This window comes from Ahaetulla prasina, chromosome 2 (genome assembly GCF_028640845.1).
Source record: "Ahaetulla prasina isolate Xishuangbanna chromosome 2, ASM2864084v1, whole genome shotgun sequence".
Taxonomy (NCBI): domain Eukaryota; kingdom Metazoa; phylum Chordata; class Lepidosauria; order Squamata; family Colubridae; genus Ahaetulla; species Ahaetulla prasina.
In genome coordinates, this window is record NC_080540.1 from 236,075,974 (window position 1) to 236,096,785 (window position 20,812).

Here is a 20,812-nt window from a genome sequence, read left to right on the forward strand (position 1 = left end):
TTGCAAATACAGGAAGTCCTCGACTTAGAACAGTTCATTTAATGACCATTTGAAGTTACAACGGCATTGAAAAAAGGGACTTATGACCATTTTTCACACTTATGACTGTTGTAGCATCCTCATGGTCACATGATCAAAATTCAGACACTTTGAAACTGACTCATGTTTATGATGGTTACAGTATCCCGAGGTCATCTGATCCTTTTTGCGACCTTCTGACAAGTCAGTGGGGAAACCAGATTCACTAACTTACAACTGCAGTGATTCATTTAACAACTGTGGCAAGAAAGGCCGTAAAATGGGGCAAAATTCACTTAACAAATGTTCCATTTACCAACAGAAATGTTGGGCTCAATTGAGAGTGTAAGTTGAGTCTATACATAAGTCTATACATAATTTGGGTGGTGATGTGATGATACACAGAACATATCACAGCTTGTACCATACACTATGAACTTACATTTCATACAAATCCAAATTTACAGTTCTTCCTTGTTTTTCTTTTGATATAGTTTTTTCCTATACTTTCAGATAACAACTAAACAAAGACTGAGATTTCAATCTCCCTACAACTGTGGACTTATTAACAAAGCAAATAAGAATACTATGTGTAAAATGTCTTACGCAGCTCCTAAAGTTTATGCAGCAGAGAAAACTGTTCCAAGTAGATGCTTTCATTTTCATCCTGTATCATATTCCTTCCTATTCACCATGTATTGCTTTTCCTTCCTTCCTTCCTTCCTTCCTTCCTTCCTTCCTTCCTTCCTTCCTTCTGTCCTTCTGATTGTATGTATTCATATTTTTAGTCTAATAAACATTATTCAAAACTTGCTTCTTTATTGATGCTCCCTCAGGTTTTTTTACTATTTAACATGTACTTGAATGCTGGATAGTTCGAAACCAAACAAAAGCCAGTATGAACTTGCCTTGTATTAAGTGCTCTCCAGGGATTTAGGTACTGTTCTCTACTGTGGTTCTATACACCAGGAATAAAACTTGGGTTTTATTCAAGATTACCTTGGATTCTTTTACTGAATTACAACATTTTTCTTTTTCTACACTTTGATACATAGTATAAGGTTTGCAAGAACTGAACTTTAAGCCAATTAAAATGAGAAATATTGAACAAACTAATATTGAATAGACTGGAAAATTACAAGAAAGATATTCTGAAAATTTTATTTTATCCAGTTGCATTCAAGAATTTTAAGTTTTAGCTTTTCACGTATTACAATAACTTGTAATATTTGCACAATTAATCTAAGGAATTATAACAAAATAGGTAGCCATTGGAACTTTTTTTCTAAAATAAAAAGAATAAGAAATGAATCCCCAAGAGTAAAGTAGAGGATCACTAATGCAACTGCAATGGCTCCTAGTTAGCAATAATCTTGAGCATTTTTTGAACAACGTTGTCCTCACATGACATTTCACAACGTTTTTCCCATTTGTGGAGCTGGGGTGGGCATGGCCTGCAAGTGACACATCCAGCCTGCGGGCAGCTAGTTTGACATCTCTGCTCTAAACAATCCTTTAAACCTGCACAAAACATTTTACTTCATTTTGTTTCTACCTCCATCTCTTCCCAAGGTCTATGAATTCTTAGATGAATGTGTTTCAAGGTCTATTTGCTGAAATTACTTGTGATAGGACTGCTGCTCGAAGCCTAAATTGCTCTGTTGTTTGCCTGAACTGTCAACGTTGTCAGAGCGTGACTTCCTCCTTTCCTGAACCATCAATTCTGATCTTTGTATCTTCTCCCACCAGGATTTTCTGACTGGAAACATCCGACATTCTCAGATCTATTACATTCTTTCAGCCAGCCATTAGCTGTCATCAGCTTACTTCTTTGCATTCAGAACTCTCAATTTAACGCAACCATATCTAGTTTCTTTAATGTCACCTACCAGTGAAAGCCTACAAGAGAACTCAGTCAGGCTTCTGGTCTAGTCATAGTATTTTAACCTAATCAAAACTATAAAAAGTATCAAACATAAGTACATGCTTTTTCACATCTTTTATATTATATGGATAAGGAAATTAACCTTAATTGGTACTTTATTCACAGAAATTATCAGCCTGCTAATTAATAACTCCTTTCACCTTTCCCCCTTTAGAAAGATTCAAGGACAGAATCTAACTGTAAAAAGAATTCCAACTACTGTACAAAAGGAGAGCTTAACAGACGAGAGAAGAGTCAAGTTATAAAAATAAACTCAGCTTCTTATTCCTCCCAGTCTTCCAAAAAATTGGGATAGGAACCTATCAAGGAAATACAATAAATTACATCTTGTTGGTGTCAGCTACCACATATTATACTCTTTTAAAGTAAGTGTTAAAGACAGTGGTGAAATGCTACCGGTTCGCACCAGTTTGGGCGAACCGGTAGTGATAAAAATTATTGGTTCAGGCGAATCAGTAGTAAAAAAAAGCTACCAGTTCCTCCGAACCAGTATTTCCAATGATCAGCTGTGCCACGTAATTTAAAATTGCTAAAAAGAAGGAAATCCTGCTTTCTAGTGAATATAAATCATAGCACCGCACAGCTGTTCCACCCACCTCACTGTTATACTTACCTTCCCAAGCTTCCTTTTACCACACGAAGCGTGAGTTTGGTGTGTACTGTGCATACATGCGCTTGCAGCGTGCATTTGGCATGTACTGTACATGCGCACGTAGCGTGCATTTGGCGTGCACCGGGCATGCGTGGGCAGCGAACCAGTGGCAAACTGGGGAAGATTTTACCACTGGCTAAAGTTGATAAAAAGAGAAACATTAGCAACTCTTGAGGAAAAAAATTACACTGGGTCAGTTAAATATGTATTTATCATGCAACAGACCCATTGAGTAAGTAGTCTGTCAACAAGCTAAAAGTATAAATTTGAATAGTCAAAAAAGATAATATATCGTTTTTGCAAAACTATTCCCAAGCAAAAAATAAGGTGCATCATAATCAAATTATACATATTATAGTAGCAGAATGGCCTTTCATCTGTCAAAGAAAGCCAAGCTGTTATATTGAAAGCCCCAATGCTCTGCCAATCTCTCCTGTAATTTGAGCCAGAGTAATTTGCCAGAATAGATTCAAGATCTTAACTATTTTTTTAAAAAGTTATAGTACCCTATTCAATACAGCTACAGCTATGCTAATAACTTATTAATTTACAAAACAATATTTAAGTACAAATGAAAGGGAAAGAAAAAAATCTTCCTTATACAAATGTGAATGTGTAACACCATGCAGCAGAGACCAGGTTCAATAAAGATACTACTGAACATGAAGAGAATCCTCAAATATAACCAGAACTAATTTCAGTTAACTTATACATATTTTAAATATCCACCCAATACTGAACAAGAAAGGAAGACGTAGGGGAGGAAGACTTCCTAGAATGTACTTATTAATTAATTTCACATTTTTGTACCCCGTCCCAATCCAGCGATAAGAATAGATACAATAGCCTAAAAATACTGGATAAAAACAAAGTGAAATGTGTAGAATTAACAGAAAACCACTAGATGGTCATCCAAAGAGCATGTTGGAATAGTGTTGTTTTAATAGTTTCATAAAATGTTAGGAAAGAAGAAATTGCTTATCCAACAAGAGGGAAGAAGCTACAGAGCCACAATAGTGAAAAACTATATTGGTCTGTATTCCGTTCACCTCGTACTAAGTGGGGATTCTGAAGAGGTCTTTTTTGTGATATTTTTATTGATAAGTCAGATTCAGTCTTGACAAGGCAGTGCCTGATGTAATCCAGTGTCCCACTGTAAATAGTTTTGCATGTCCTCACCAGCATTTTGAATTGGACCTAAAAACCTACCAGTATCCCCTTGCAATATTACCTCAGTAACAGCATTGTTTCATTTACAATCCAGCTTCTAGATTTTGGGCCAAAACTCAATTTACCAGTACATAGAATAGTGTAATCCAATCAAATAGTGATGAAAACATCAGATACTTTTATGCAGCTCTCCTACATATAGACGAGAGGTCGAACGACTAGCCTTGTGGTGCAACCAAAACAATCTGGAACTGAACACACTCAAAACCGTAGAAATGGTGGTAGATTTTAGGAAAAACCCTTCCATACTTCCACCTCTCACAATACTTGACAACACAGTATCAACAGTAGAAACCTTCAAATTTCTGGGTTCTATCATATCGCAAGATCTCAAATGGACAGCTAACATCAAAAACATCATTAAAAAAGGACAACAAAGAATGTTCTTTCTGCGCCAACTCAGTAAGCTCAAACTGCCCAAGGAGCTGCTGATCCAATTCTACAGAGGAATTATTGAGTCTGTCATTTGCACCTCTATAACTGTCTGGTTCGGTTCTGCAACCCAACAAGAAAAACACAGACTTCAGAGGATAATTAGAACTGCAGAAAAAATAATTGCTACCAACTTGCCTTCCATTGAGGACCTGTATACTGCACGAATCAAGAAGAGGGCCGTGAAAATATTTGCAGATCCCTCGCATCCTGGACATAAACTGTTTCAACTCCTACCCTCAAAACGACGCTATAGAGCACTGCACACCAGAACAACTAGACACAAGAACAGTTTTTTTCCGAAGGCCATCACTCTGCTAAACAAATAATTCCCTCAACACTGTCAGACTATTTACTGAATCTGCACTACTATTAATCGTTTCATAGTTCCCATCACCAATCTCTTTCCACTTATGACTGTATGACTATAACTTGTTGCTGGCAATCCTTATGATTTATATTGATATATTATCATCAATTGTGTTGTAAATGTTGTACCTTGATGAACGTATTTTTTCTTTTATGTACACTGAGAGCATATGCACCAAGACAAATTCCTTGTGTGTCCAATCACACTTGGCCAATAAAATTCTATTCTATTCTATTCTATTCAAAATTGAACAAAGATTACACCTTAGCTACTCTATCAACAGCATAAGCAGCAGCTCTGAATTAAGGACTCCAGATCATGAACCGACTGCTTCAGAGAGATTGCTCCTCTTCTTAATTGAGCTAAAGTTCCTAAAAAGCAATTTGGTCTTGGAAACATTTGGTCTATTTTGCATCCTCCGGACATACTCCATATATTTGTTCAAGCTTTCACAGTATATCCTTGGCCCAGTCTATAGTGGCAATGTACATCTGAGTATCATCCATATATTGGTGACACTTCTCCCCAAACTGCCAGATACAATGACATATGAAAAGACTTTGAGAGATAGGGCAATTTTATTCTGTCAATCCTTGCCTGAAAGGGTCTAGATGACAGAACATTTCCAAGCAGAAATACTGCGGATTAGCATCTGTGGATACAATATGTCCTGGGAATAAGTCACTATTCAGCTTAGTTAGAAAGTTTAATTTTTTGACTTCTGAACTAACTAAATAAGCAGTAACGTTTGTATAATTTTAACCACTTATACCGCAGAAAAAAGGAGTACAGCTAAACTCAGCACTTTTCAAAAACTGAACAAAGGATTAGAAATCAGGTCCTACAAGGAGAGATTACGGCAACTGGGTATGTTTAGTCTTGAGAAAAGACAATGGAACAGGGATATTATGCCATTCTCCAAGAATATGAAGGTGAACACAAGAAGAAGAAAGATGCAAATCGTTTTCCATTGTCCCAGAGTATAAGGAATAACAATCTTAAATAGAAATTCAGTTAAGTACTAAAAAAATTCAGTTACGTAATCTAAAATTAGATAGTATGACAGTGGAATCATCCTAAGAAAATGGGGTGCTCCCTTTCATTGCAAGTCTTCCAACAGGCTGGACAAACATTTGACAGTAATACTTTTATCTGGGTTTTTGTGCTGAGCGGGAAGTTGAACCCTATGATCCATCCACCTGGTCCCTTCCAAATTCTAACTAGATTCTCTGACACATTGTTAGACAATGCCAACAAGCTCTCATTCTGTGTTGTAGAAGCAGATATAAAGAGGAGCAGATTGCAAGACAAAGTCAACTATAAAAGGACATTTTTTTCAGCTTTTCCACTGAACCAATGTCATTGTACTTCAACAGTTTATTTATTAAACAAATATATATAGCTGCCCAATTCACACACAGTGACTCCATATATACGGCATACAGCATTAAAAATTCAGCTAATCAAGAGGTCCCCAGTTCAAATTTGGGTGCCCCCTCCAGAAATGGAATTAGTTAAGGATTGCATGATAAAATGGTCACAAAATATACAAGAACCTATAATGATGGAAACCTGGGAGAAAATTTGGGTTAGAAATGTTAAATTTACACAAGCACAAAATTTAAGAGAAATTTTTTATAAAATGTTTTACAGTTGGCATTTAGATCCTAAAAAACTAGTGTGCATGTACCCGAACTTGCAAGCTAAATGTTGGAGATGTGATGGGGATGATGCTACTTACTTTCATATATGGTGGACTTGTAAAAAAATTAAGCCATTTTGGATAAGAATTTGGTGGATTATACAAAATATTTTGAAAAAGAAGATAAAATTTACTCCACAATTGTTTTTATTGGGTATAATTATGGATTGTACAAAAATAGAGACTAAATTGATTTTAAACTTAATATCAGCAGCCAGACTATTGGTTGCGCAATACTGGAAGAAGGAACATTTGCCTACGATTGAAGAATGGATATTAAAAGTTGCAAACTTAGCAGAGATGGCGAAAATCTCAGCATTCCTGAAAGACTGCTCACAAGAAAGATACATATTGGAATGGAGAAGATGGATTGACTATATTCAAAATAGATGCCAGACTAAGAAATACCAAATAGCTTTTGAATGAACAGTTTACAAGAATTATGTTTATGTTTTTTCTTTGTAAAAGGAGAGTTAAGGTTCTAGGGGAGGTTGGGAGTTTACAGATAGTTAGCATAATTTAGCTTATGATTGTTAAGATTTAATACCCTGTATTTTGTTCCGGGGGAGAAGGGGGTTTGGGAGAGGGAGGGAGGGGGGAAGAGAGGAAGCCGGGGAGGGGGAAGGGGGAAGGAGGGGTAAATTTTTATAAAACTTTTTTAATAAAAAAAAAATTCAGCTAAAACCCCACAATTTAAAACCCCTCCCACCCCCCAATGAGACAAGCCACTTGATCTATTCCCAAGCTGGCTGACAAAACCATGTCTTCAAAGCACTGGTGGATTTCTACTGGTTCACCACGGTTCAGGCCAATCAGTGGTGGCGGTGGCGAGAGGCTCCGCCCACCTACCTGACGTCATCATGGATGCTTTGCGCATGCACAGAAGCACCGCTTGCAAGCAAAGCAAGCACACACACATGCACACTCATAGTTCCAAACTGGTAGCAAAGGTAAGCAAAACCCACTATTGCTTCAAAGGCCTTGTAGAAAGGCAACAGGTTTGGGTAATCTTATCTCAGGGGAAATGTTCCATAGGAAGTTACCACAGAAAGGTCTACAACAACTTGCCACAGCCAACTCACTGCAGCTAACTTCCTGTGGCCAACTTGACTTGGCCAACTCGCCATGGGGACAACTCACTATGGCCAACTTGCCACACAGCAATTCGCCATGGGGCAAGAATTACACTAATATCGAAGAAACAGTGGAACAGAATCATGAAAGAAAGGATGCCAAAGGAGGGACAAAATGAAATATGAATGATAAAAATTAAAATAATGTTTTAATAATTAAATTGAATTGTTGAATTGTCCTGTAGTAAGTTGTCCCTTGTTGAGTTGGTCAAAGTGAGTTGTTCCTCAGTGAACTGGTCACTGCAAATTGGCCATGGTGAGTTGACTGTGGCAAGTTGGCTGCAGAAAGATGTCCCATTCCACCACAGAGACCTAGGCCCCACCAGATGTACTTCCTTAATAGCTGAGACCCACACCATGCGCTGCCTGCCTGCTCTGGTGGGTTGGGTAGATGCAGTTGGGGAGAGACAGTCTGTCAAACAACTTGGTTCCAAGCCATGCAAGGCTTATCTAAGTACATAATTTTATAGATATACTGTACATATATATACACATAAATACACACACACACACACACGCACACACACACATATATCATACATAATTACATAATACATAATTGCTTCCCTACCTTTATTTTTTCTAGATATCATGCATTTTTTTGATTCTATAATTTTTTATATTTCTATATATTTATATTTATATTATATATTTATATTGATTCTATAATTCTCTTTGTTAAAATAAAATATATTCATGTACTCAGCTCCTATTTTACAAAGCTCTATTCAAATACATTTAGAAAGAGGTGTGTGTGTGAGAGAGGCAGGGGATTCACTGGACTCTTATGTGGACCCTGAGCAGAGATACAATAATTAGAATAGAATAGAATAGAATAGAATAGAATAGAATAGAATAGAATAGAATAGAATAGAATAGAATTTTTTATTGGCCAAGTGTGATTGGACACACAAGGAATTTGTCTTGGTGCATATGCTCTCAGTGTACATAAAAGAAAAGATACGTTCATCAAGAATCATAAGATACAACACTTAATGATAGTCATAAGATACAAACAAGCAATCAGGAAACAAAGGACAAAATTAATTTCAGCATCTGTACACCATGCATTGGGAATTGAAGATGCATGCAGAAGAGCCTGCATCTGCTTGAATTTTCTTAATGTTGGTCAGCCTGAGTGTTTTTTATCTAATCTTATTACACTACCATTTGAAGCAACACATTAAAAAATGAAATTTTCCCTGAGAGTATAGGAAAAAAGATGAAAATGACTGGTTCTTAAAAGCATTATGGATATTTAAATTTAAACAATTCTAAAATAAGTATCACGCCTTCACTTTAAAAGGATAAGAAATTAAAATATCAAAATTTTTGAAAGTTCATTATAGAAAATAGTAGATCAATATAAAGATTGTAAAAGCAACAATAAAATAGTAAAACTTACAAGTCACTACAAACTGATTGCCTTCCTACAAACAGAAGTCTCATATTCCAATAGAAGGTAAAGATAATGTAGATTAGGGTTAGGAAATAAGGAATTTCCAAGCATATTCAGTACTTCTTGTAATATATAATTGATGTGTTAATGCATTCCATCTCCCTTAGAAACTTACTTTAAGTGATATTGTTTATTCTAAAGATTAAAAAAATATTTGCAACCGCTAAAGCTGCAGCACAATGCTATACATATTTAAACAGAAGATGCTCCATTGATTCAATGGCCATTAGTAGAATATGTGAGTATACAATTTGAGCCCTGATTATATCCATTTATGCATATGGATCCCTCTTCTGTAACACAATGCTAGACGTTAAAGCACTAATGCCTTTGTTGAAAACTGCAATTCTACTGAGAGTATGTGGCTAAAACTTCTCTTTTTGTCATAGAGTAAGTAAAGCATATGTCAAAAGATCAAGCAACAAGCCTCACTGTCTAAAATCAAGGGTTTACAGACGGCAAAGACCTTTCTTTGAAGACTTCGGATGCAACCCCCAGCAAATCATAGTTGTTGTGCCTACAGATCAGACAGCCATTCCACAAGAAGTAACCGCAGCATGACAGCTTAAATGAAATTAAACTTTATCCCTTAGAACAGAGGATGAGTTTTTGGGAGGTGGGCAGGCGAAAATGTAGGACTCCTATTTCCCACTCTTTCTAACACAAATTCGTTTCCCCTCAAGGGACTGATAGTTCAAATCCCCATTTGTTCCGCGAGCAGAATCTGTAAAAGAAGAAAATGGGAAGCCTATGATTTCTGTCTAGAGAATTGGTTCCGGGCACAGGAATGATGTATTTGAAACCAAGATCCCATTAATCAATCCAGTCATCCAAACAGCCTATGAATGGCCTTATATGTCAGTTCCTGTTCTTGCAAACTGGATTTCGAATGGCACTGCAACTTACATACAGTATAATGTAGATTTAGATACTTCATAGTGTAACTTAATAGAATATGTGATTTTGATTCAGTTATTGTTAGGCAAGTCTCTGGAAAAGCTAGGTTGTTTTTATTTTATTTTATTTTTTAAATAAGCAATGATGTGGGTGGGAGAGGGGAATAAAACCAGTCTCTAAAAGCTCCACATTCTTGGAACTATAAAGTTTCCAGCTGGAGAGCTTTGTAGAAGAATGTGATTGGAACTACATCACAGATTAGATCAGTGGTCACCAACTGGTGGTCCGTGGACCACTGGTAGTCTGTGAGAAAATTCTGGTGGTCCCCAGAAAAATTATTTGAATGTTTTATATTGCACTAAATCAGGGGTCCTTAAACTACGGCCCCTGGGACGGACACGTGCAGTGAACATTTGTATTGCTGCAGAGAGTCTCCCCCTTCGGGGTCTTTTTGTGAGGGTCGGAGGGGGGAGAAATTCCGACTTGAGATCTGCTTCAGCCTCCTGGTGCAGGGCTTTGGGCGAAGGTTAGAGGAAAATGCTGCTGGTGGCGAAGAGCCGGAGGGCCTTGTTCCAGTGGGACTGAATCATGGCCTGGAACTGGCTGACCATCTCAGTCCACTGAGCCTCCAGGTTCCGGTACCTGGCTTTGCACTCCCGCAGGTCTTCCCTCTGCTTGGAAAACCTATACTCCTAGTCCTCAGTGAGGTGCTTCTGCTGAGCCTCCTTCTCAGTCAGATCCAATTTGAACTGAGTTGTTTTGCCAACTCTTTTTCATGGTGACTGCTTAGCTTCAACAACTGCTTCCCGTTGGAGCCGTAAGGAGTCTGGGCGAGCAGGCGAGGAATGGCAAATAGAGGCTGGCAAGGTACCCCGCGACGTGAGTGACATTGAGTTGGCCACGCCTACCCAGTCACATGACCACCTTGCAACGCCTGCTCACCCAGTCATTAGGTAGATCATATTAGTGGTCCGCGGGATTTAAAATTATGAATTTAGTGGTCCCTGGTCCAAAAGGTTGGGGACCCCTGGATTAGATAACATTACTGAAAAGCTGGACAAAACCCTCCAATGAAGTCTAAAAGGACAAATCCATATAGAGAACTAATTTTAAAATGAAATGGAATATATTTTTAGACCCACCCCACCCTTACTTAGCTGCTTCCCAAGTTCCTTTCTCAGATTGCTAGCCTTTCTCATTTTTTTTTCTATGTGTGTTAGGCTTCAAATCCCAACATCTATTAAATCCTGTTGGCTGAAAGTATATGAAAGCACATTTGATTGAGGAAGGCTGTTCTAGATTATTTTTTTAAAAAAAGAGCTCAATACCTATAAACAGAACATATTAAAGTTATTTATTAAAGTTATTTTTAAAATAAGGCATAATACAGAAAATTATTGCAAAACACTGGCATTTTAAAATAATAGGTCAATATATGAAATGAGCTTCTAACACTTACATTTCATTTGCTTGAAGATAGATTTATTGGGCTCAAGCCAATGCTGTAAAAAAAGATGGAAGCCACCAGTCAAAAGTATTACAAAATACATCATTTTCTTACAAGCACAAGATTGTAATAAACTGATAATAGTGTTCTCCTAGCTGTGATTTATATCGTGTTTCTGTTAACAGCTTCAAAAAGAGGGACATAGTTGTCTGATGAAAGACAGAAAGTAGCATCTATAAATGAACAGCATAGCTAATGTGATCACAAATATATAATAATTATGTTTAAGTTTATTCAAACTTGAACAGGGATGTAAAGAACGACAGATTTTAGATACAGTCTTAAACAGTTTTCATGAAGAGGTACAAAATATACTAATAGTTTCCTAATTTAATAAAAAGATCCTTATTTTGTCTTGCTACATTTTTATTTAGTGTTCTTTTTTCCTCCAAGGCAGTCTGGAAGTCATGTAAGAGCCCATTCTTTTGTATACAGTTTATCCACAAAACAACACTGCGAGATAAAATTAAACAAAATCTTTACATATTAAAGCAGTTCACTCTTCAAAAATTATTTAAATAACTCTTTGGAAATTGTATGAAATAGCATCTCTTTGCTATTCATTAAGCCAACCTTGTCTTCTTTTAAAAAGATGTTACAGTTTTAATAAGCAGAATCTTTTCTCAAGCTTGTTTGGAAATTTAAACAAAATGTTGTATACACATGCTTTAATGATGAACAAAGAGCTCTAGTGGTCACAATATCTAAGTATTCCTTCCGGGTTATTTTTAAGTGGGTATAGTCCTATTCCATGTATTAGGGTATATCTCTGGAGAGTATGTTCAGTTTGAATTGAATCTGATTTTGAATTTGATAGCAGAAGGAGCTTGTGGAGAAACAAGACTGCTGATCTGATTATATGCTTAGCAACCACGTAAATTTGTTTTCTCCTAGTGCAAGTCAACAAAAAAAATGGATACATAAGCAAATTAAATTGTTAAGGACTATCACAGTCAAGAAATTTAAGTACGGAATTAAACTCTGACAAGTATTAAAATAGTTACATCTACACTGGTTCATATTGTATAAACATTCACTGACCATTTCATAAACATCACATTTCTGTATGGTTCATTTATGTAAACCAGTATTTTGTATCATTCTGAAATTAATTGAATTGGTCGGTGTTTATATTACTTATATGTCTCAAAACTTTCTAGACCGGGGTGCCCTATGCACGGTCACTCACGCGCTCGTTACATCTCGCTTGGATTACTGCAATGCTCTCTACATGGGGCTCCCCTTGAAGAGCATCCGGAGGCTTCAGTTGGTTCAGAACGCAGCTGCGCGGGTAATAGAGGGAGCTCCTCGTGGCTCCCACGTGACACCTCTCCTGCGCAGACTGCACTGGCTACCTGTGGCCTCTCGGGTGTGTTTTGGTGACCATCTTCAAAGCGCTCCATGGCATAGGGCCGGGTTACTTACGGGACCGCCTGCTGCCACCGACTACCTCCCACCGACCCGTACGCTCTCACAGGGAGGGACTCCTCAGGGTGCCGTCCGCCAGGCAGTGCCGACTGGCGACACCCAGGGGAAGGGCCTTCTCTGTGGGGGCTCCCACCCTCTGGAACGAGCTCCCCCCAGGATTACGTCAACTTCCCGACCTCCGAACCTTCCGCCGCGAGCTTAAGACCCGTGCAGGGCTGGCCTAGGGTTTAATTTTTTTTTATAAATTTAATTTTAATGGGGTTTTGTATTTTAACTATAGTTTTAAATTTGGCCTAATGGAATAAGTTTTTTAAATGTTGTTTTAACATGTATTTATATTATATTTTATGTTTTATAAGGCTGTAAACCGCCCTGAGTCCTTCGGGAGATAGGGCGGTATAAAAGTTTGAATAATAAATAAATAAAATAAATAAATAAAAACTGAAGACTTTTAGGGAACTTTTTTTTATTATGAGGGCAATGGGTTATTGGTAAACACCTTTACTAGGACACAGTTGCACCTGCAGGATTTTTTCTTATTGCTTGCTTTTTTGAGAATTACATTGTGCGACACTTTTTAAACATCATCTCTAATCAGCATTTTAATATCCAGCAGTAGCTACAAGCTATTTACCATGGCAGGTGTCCTTGCAATTATTCACACTGCTGAACAGATTTATTTGTTATGTATGCCTCCACAGCACAAAGCCTCAACATAGGAAAGGTTATTTCATTGGAACTTACAAGGGGCTTTAAAAAAGATTTAAAAATATTAAATGCCAATTTTCCTCTATGTGCCTATTATTCTTACATCTATGAAAGCATTAATCCTGAGTGGAAAAACAAAATATTATTTTTCTTGTATCTGTAAGACACTCACAAAGGTGCTAAGTGTTCTGATTTAAAGTAGTCCAATATTCGTTTCTCATCAAGAAATGATGCCAATATTTATACTATAAGATGTGTGTATGGTCAAAGCATTTCTAGATTTAGGTTTAAAATCTATCAACAAATGAAATGGGTGTCCCTGATAGGTAGAACAGCAAAATTAATGTTGACTCCAATCTATCCTTTTGCTATCTTGTCAGCTGGTTTGGGGAAAAAACCTTCTGCAGTTTTTCAATCTGGGAAATTCAGATTGAATTTCCAAATTCAGTCTGAGAATTTGGAATTATTTGGGGGGGGGGGAAATGTGTCTTATCTGCAAATTCAACAACCTCACTAATTATATATTTCTCTAGAGAAGTATTTATCAACTTCAGCAAATTTAAGAAACGTGCACTTCAACTTCCAGAAATTCTCCAGCAAGCATGCTGGTTGTGGAATTCTGGAAGTTGAAATCCACACATCTTAAAATAGCCAAAGCTGAGAAACACTGTTCACTTTTGAGTGTCATGTAGATTGCATACAGTTAATTAAAGTTATATGTCTTATTATTATATTTATGCAGGCACAGGCTTATTAATCACTTTATATTTTTATTATTATTATTTATTATTCAAATTTATATACCGCCCTATCTCCCAAAGGACTCAGGGTGGTTCACAGGCATATAAAACATCAATATACAAATTAAAATAATCCTTAAAAAACTTATTCTAGCGCCCGAATTATTAAAAATAGAAATATAAATATAAAATATAAATATTAAAATCAATTTAAAACCCCTCTAAATTTAAAATCTAAGCCAGTCCTGCACAGATGAATAAATGTGTCTTGAGCTCGCGATGGAAGGTTCGAAGGTCAGGAAGTTGACGGAGTCCTGGGGGGAGTTCGTTCCAGAGGGTGGGAGCCCCCACAGAGAAGGCCCTTCCCCTGGGCGTCGCCAAACGACACTGCCTAGCTGACAGCACCCTGAGGAGTCCCTCTCTGTGAGAGCGCACGGGTCGGTGAGAGGTATCTGGTCGCAGTAGGCGGTCCCGTAGATAACCCGGCCCTATGCCATGGAGCGCTTTAAAGGTGGTCACCAATTATTATTTGAAATAATATCATAGTGTCAACTATAAAAAGAGTGTCAGTAGAGTTGTCAGAAAATAACATCTCCCGGAAGCCCATTGTGGATAGTTAAGAAGTTTGATACATAAATGAATAAAATAAATAAACATAAATATTAGGGGAGGAAAGGAAAGGTGTTCTCAGGGTCCAAAGCCTTCATTAAAACTCTGTCCTTTAGAGTTTGTGTGCAACTTCATGACACACTTACAAAATGGACAGAACTTTGGATTGTAATAGTGCAGTACTGCTTTCATCATTTATACTCCTTAGTCTCTTGCCCTTGCCTCTAAAGAAAAGAACAACACTGATGAATGAGCATGATTAGTGGCTATGGAATGTTATTGATTTACTAGAATAGAGGAGACAGAAAACTAGAGAAATGGAGGAAAATTGTGAAAGAAAATACATGACTGGTTGGGAAATCAATGACTCTTTAGAAGCAGTATTAGCTTTAACTTACTTTGTCAATTAATACAAAGTAGAAAGGGAATCAATGATGATCAAAATTAAGGCACTTATTTTAGGATTCAACTATAAGGAATTTTGCTGTTGTGAAAATTTTAATAGAAAAAGAAATCCCAAAGTGTAAATACTAAATCACATTAATTTTGAACAATTTTCCACTGGGACATTCTGACCTCACATAATATTAAACCAATTTTAATTACACTTCGGCTTATTTGGCACTTTGACTATAATTTCAAAGTAAAGTAGATTTTAATTCCATTTAGTTTTTACTAGTTTGTGGGCTAGTGTCATGGCCCATTTGCCTAACTATTCTGAAATCAGTGTTAATACCTATAGATTTCAGCCACTGGCATCAAATTTCAAGGAGTTCCCATGATGCAGTATCTATTCTGTATATCTTTTATATTTCTATTAGAAAAATGAATAACAAGATATCAGTATGAGCTGCCAGTTATCTTAAGACAATAATAGCAAATCCATGAAGGAAGTTTGTTCATCCTAATGGATTTTTCGGTTCATAACTCAAGTTACCTCGAAGTAAGATGGGTGGCCTATACAAGCAATCAATCAATCAATCAATCAATGCTGACTCTGTGGCTAGGAAAAAAAAGGAAACGAATGATCTGCTAATCACCGTCACCTTCATGTGGAATATGTCATCCATACATAAATCACACGTGTACAAAACTGACAGGAGGCAAAAATTACAGCAGCCTTTAAAAATGCAGTAACAAAGCCGTAGTGTTTACAGTTCCATCTTCAATCTTACCCCCAAAGGCATGTGTCACAACAGCTGAAATAAAATGCTATGTGAAAGAAGCTGGGGAAAAAGCCTACAGCCTATGTTCAACTTGTCCTTACAAGCCAGACTAGCTCTTAATTAGTGCAAATTAAGCCAATACTAAAACTTGTCAAAATATTCTGCTAGCTTTAAAATCGTAAGAATTGGACTTTACCTTTCTATCCTCCTCTACTACAGAATTATTTAATTAGCTAAATAAAAGTTTCTGCAAGAGCTACATTTTTAAATATTGATCCTATTCTGTAATAGATATGCCCACTTCCAAATAATAGCAAAAATGGAAATGCATCCTTCTGCATCAGCAAGAAGCCTGGAGTTATTTTTATTTTCTGAACTACTATATAGATATCAGCAAAGTATGAGATTAGTCTTAGGAACAGCAACAAAACTTCTCCAGAATATCTGACAATTTTATTTTAAGCCTGTGTATGGATTAGAATGCATTTTATAATGGAGGATCTGAAAGAGATCCTGAGAGAGATCAAATTCTAACAAAGAACAATTTCAAAGGATAAATATTGCTACCGTTATAAAAACACTGAGCTATTGCTATCCAGCTGGCTATGTGCATTATTTCTTCTATCAAAAGTCCTATCATTTTGTGCAATTCAGCAATGGATTAACACACTCATAAATCTGATGAATCCTTCAATATAAAGCAATAAATCTCAGTTGAGCTGCAGGGTTCTAGAAATGCACATTCTGTAATTAAACAACCTTTATTTTATTTGAAAGTCAGGCTGCACAATTCATACATACATAGTATAAGCTAACAATATTCTGATTTAACAATTTTTATTACTTTTATATTTTATTTGTGCATCAAAATATAAAAACTGATTTCATTTTGTACCCACCTGAAAAGCATCATATTCTTTTTGTACTAATTACAAAAAGCAATAGTTTTAGTGATTTTATTAAAATTGAAACTTTAATGAAGAGTGTGAGTGCTTTGCTTCATTAAAGTTTCCTGTGGCTGCTTCTAGTTGTCTCCATGTATGCATTCAGACAACTTACTTTTCCAACAAAACATGGAAGCTATATATGTACAATTACAGACAGCCAAACTGTAAATTTTTGAGAAGGGATGGTGCACTCATAAAATACATATTTTGTGAGGCACCTCTTGCAAATACTTTTAATAGATAAATAAGATTTATTGCATCTGCCAGATATATTGCTTCACTGCAGTTTTGTTTCTTGATGAAGAGGATATTTAAATAAGGCTACTGTCAAAAATCTAGATTGAAATAAATCCAGAAATCCATTAGATGGCAACAAAGATATACAGTAATGTTAACTCTCTGCCATCTTTTGATTATATGAATTTCTGCAACACAGATCTAGTAGCTCCCAAAAATCTTTAAATGGCTTCCTAGACTTTTAAAATTAGAGCTATAGATCTGTCTATGGAAATTCTCAGTCACCCAGATCATGGTTTTCCCAAAGGTGGGTTTTTTTAATGGACTTTATTTTTTTCCTTGAAGATGTTTTGTTTCTCATTCAAGAAGCTTCTTCACTTCTGACTGAATGCTGGCAAATGGAAGGATTTATATTCCTTGCAGATGACTGCAAGTCTAGGAAGCCATTTAAAGATGATTTCAACATAAGTTCTTGCACCTTGATTTTATTTTCAATAAAAAATACACTGCATTGCTCATGCATTTGCATATTTTATTGTTTGTCTATACGAGAAAATATTCGCTGGGCAGATTTGATTTCAAGTAAATTAAATCCAATCTTATTAGCCAGGTTGAAACATTCTGTTTACAGTAGTATAAGAGAAAGAAAGTCAATTTTTAATTACATTATCTCAGTTAAGTAGGTCAAAGTTATGTCTGTGAAGGTAGAATCAAGATATAGATAACCACTCAGTCAAGTTAAGATATGCCACTGGTATAGTCATGAAAAATACCAGTAATCAGAATCCAGTACATTCTAAACTGAAGAATGTTTTCTTAAAACCATGAATAACCTGAAGCCCTAATTAAGCTAAAAAGGCTTTACCTGAGATTGGCTCTATAGTAATCCTTAGAACTAGGTTCCTAAGAAACCCCATTGCAAATGTATTGAAGTAGCCATTATCTAGAAAGTGACACAATAATAAGCACACAATTACCTTCTCATTATATCCTTGATTAGCTGCTGATTCTCTGGCAATAAAATGTATTTTGGCTCAGAGAAATGAACACTTACTCATCTCTTCGGACATCACTAAAACATTTATGCCAGGGGAATGAAAGCATACTAGCTAGCAGTTTCTCTGAAATAAGATCACTTAAAATAAATTATGAGAGAATTTGTATACATACCCTCTGTTTTTCAGAATCCACATAGCGAATGCCAAAATAGTCTTTTTCTAGCAAACAGTAGTGATTGCAAACGTGATCTATGAGAAACTGGCCTTTGGTCTCTCTCTGAAAAAGAAAAGGCAATACAGATAGGTAGAACATGCAGGTGTATGCATATATAACTAACCTGTGTATTATATATTTCAATCAGAAATATAGATTGTATCTTGTCTTAATTGTACATTGAATACGAACACAGATTAAACATAACTAAATTTGATTGATTTCAGTGAATGAACCTAAAGTTAATCCAGGTTTCAATTCTATCTTCTTTTTCAATCAAATACAAAAACTTATTTATCGAAGATTCTGTACGTATCTCAGATTAGCAAAATACCTTACTTCACTACACATGGTTTATGCTTTCTTAAACTTGCCCTATTGAATGGGGCTTTACAAATTTGTCCATATCTTCAAGAATTTACACAATTTTACTGGATTATGAATCTTCCAATTTCCAGAATATTTGAGTTAACAGAATAAATTCAAAAACAATTTGAAACTTTTTAACAATTAACAATTGCTTTTTTACTGACGAAAATTGTTTACTTTAGGTACTTATATATGTCTATGTATGTAATGTTGTATATAGACATACAAACATATATGTATATCATTTTAGCCATTGTCTATACACTGCAGGATGAAGGCCTTTTCCACAAGTTTCCAACCAATACAGATGTATTGGCATGTGGAAGGAATAGACCATAATTTGCCATGCTGGTCCAATGCAGGTTGGCAGATATGATCGGTGTTAGTCTGGAGTACACAAGCCTGTTCGCCTTGGGAGACCCTTCTGGACATGTACATGTCTGGCGTCATAGCCCACAATTTCATTTACCCACACAAGTCCCTTCACCTCATCAAGGCACCTATCATAGAAGGAGTACATATACTATATATACATCTATGCACATATTTGAAAAAAGGATACTTCATCTGGAATAAAATACTGTTTCTCTAACTGATATACAATAACAAGAATTGAAAATATATCCGGCATGTAGCTTCTTGTGTTCAAGTATGTTTGAAGAACAGTTTCAGGTTTTGCCAGCTGCTTGTAGGAAATGAATCTCAATTCTACATTCCTAGAAAAGCTGACTTTCTTCAGCTGTGACAGACTCAGAAATAGCAAAAAAAATGAGATAGAAATAGAACTGGTCAATGCATGGAGGAATGAATAGGTACAATCTAAAACAAGCCATAGCCAATCTGGGCTATTTTTAGGTCTGGATACTTTTCATAAAAGAGCAGTTTTTTAAAATATACACATTTCCAGTTATATCTGAGAAAGGAAAAAATTGTGCTCTATAACTGAAATTACCTTATGCTAATGTAAATGGTAAATATTTTTCAGTTCAGTCTTGAAGCATGCTTGTTAGAAGTATAGCATGTAGTGTTCAGTGATGATTTAAGAAATAAGGCTTAGGATTGCTCATGATATAAACTTTTTTGGGGGGGGAGCATACAGTATCTGACAAAATAGAGATTCCAAATAATTATTGTGACATGAAGCTGGTTCTTAGGCAGACTATTTCCATATTTTTAAAACCTATGCTTAATTACTAATTGCTGCTCCATGAAAACTTATTGGGGGCACTTCATAAAAAAGCTGAGGAACCCATTCTAAATTAAACACATTTAGGAAGGGAGAGTCCACTGAGAATTTTTTCCCTATTTTAATTCTATTCTGTGATGTTATCAGTGCAAGACTATCATCAATAGAACCAGTCATGTTATCAAACTTTCATATCAAATTTCTGTGCAAATTCAAGATACATTTTTGCAAATACAAGCAGTTTACAATTCTAAGATTTTTTAACTTTCCATGAGCTGTTTTTCTCACTGCCCTTATAAAAGTAGTCCTCGAGTTACGACCACAATTGAGTCCAAAATTTGTGCTGCTAGGTGAAACATTTGTTAAATGAGTTTGCCCCATTTTACGATTTTTCTTGCCACATTTGTTAAGTTAATCACTTCAGTTCCTTACTTAATAACAGGGTTGTTAAGTGAATCTGGATTCCCCATTGACTTTGCTTGTCAGAAGGTCACAAAAGGGGATCACATGATTTCGGGACACTGTAACCGCATTAAATATGAACTAGGTGCCAAGCATATGAATTTTGATTATGTAACCATACTGCAATGATCGTAAATTTGAAAAAGGTCAAAATAAAGTCACCTTTTTCTGTGCTGCTGTAACTTAGGACAGTCACTAAATGAAGAATTGTTATAAGTCAAGGTTCTAAAATTTGCAAAACATAGCTTTTCACTGAAGCATTGTAAAGGCTAGCTAAGTAGCAATAACTAGCCAACCTTGGCTGATCTCATAAAGCTAAAGAGGACTAGATCTGATTAGTTCTGGGACAGGAGATTAAGAAGAAGGACTTAGATTGCAAACTGGATTGAAATGTTGAAAAATT

The 20,812-nt window shown here is 36.1% G+C and overlaps 1 protein-coding gene and 1 long non-coding RNA gene across 9 annotated transcripts in view; one reads left to right on the plus strand and one right to left on the minus strand.

Annotated features, from left to right (window-relative positions):
- Window positions 1–20,812, plus strand: part of LOC131193034 (uncharacterized) — a 134,761-nt gene that overhangs the window by 99,074 nt on the left and 14,875 nt on the right. The gene's annotated exons all lie outside the window — the stretch shown is intronic.
- The window catches only part of FRMD3 (FERM domain containing 3), a 104,556-nt gene that overhangs the window by 41,532 nt on the left and 42,212 nt on the right, over window positions 1–20,812 (minus strand). For 5 of the 7 annotated variants that reach the window (XM_058172769.1, XM_058172770.1, XM_058172768.1 and 2 more), the window contains 2 exons: window positions 18,351–18,455; window positions 11,298–11,340 (listed from right to left, as the gene is read on the minus strand). The exons of 1 other annotated variant lie outside the window; for it this stretch is intronic. In XM_058172769.1, the coding sequence (XP_058028752.1) occupies window positions 11,298–11,340; window positions 18,351–18,455 (148 nt within the window). Of the gene's footprint in view, window positions 1–11,297; window positions 11,341–18,350; window positions 18,456–20,812 lie in introns of those variants that run through there. One more of the 7 variants, XM_058172772.1, reaches the window with a different exon arrangement.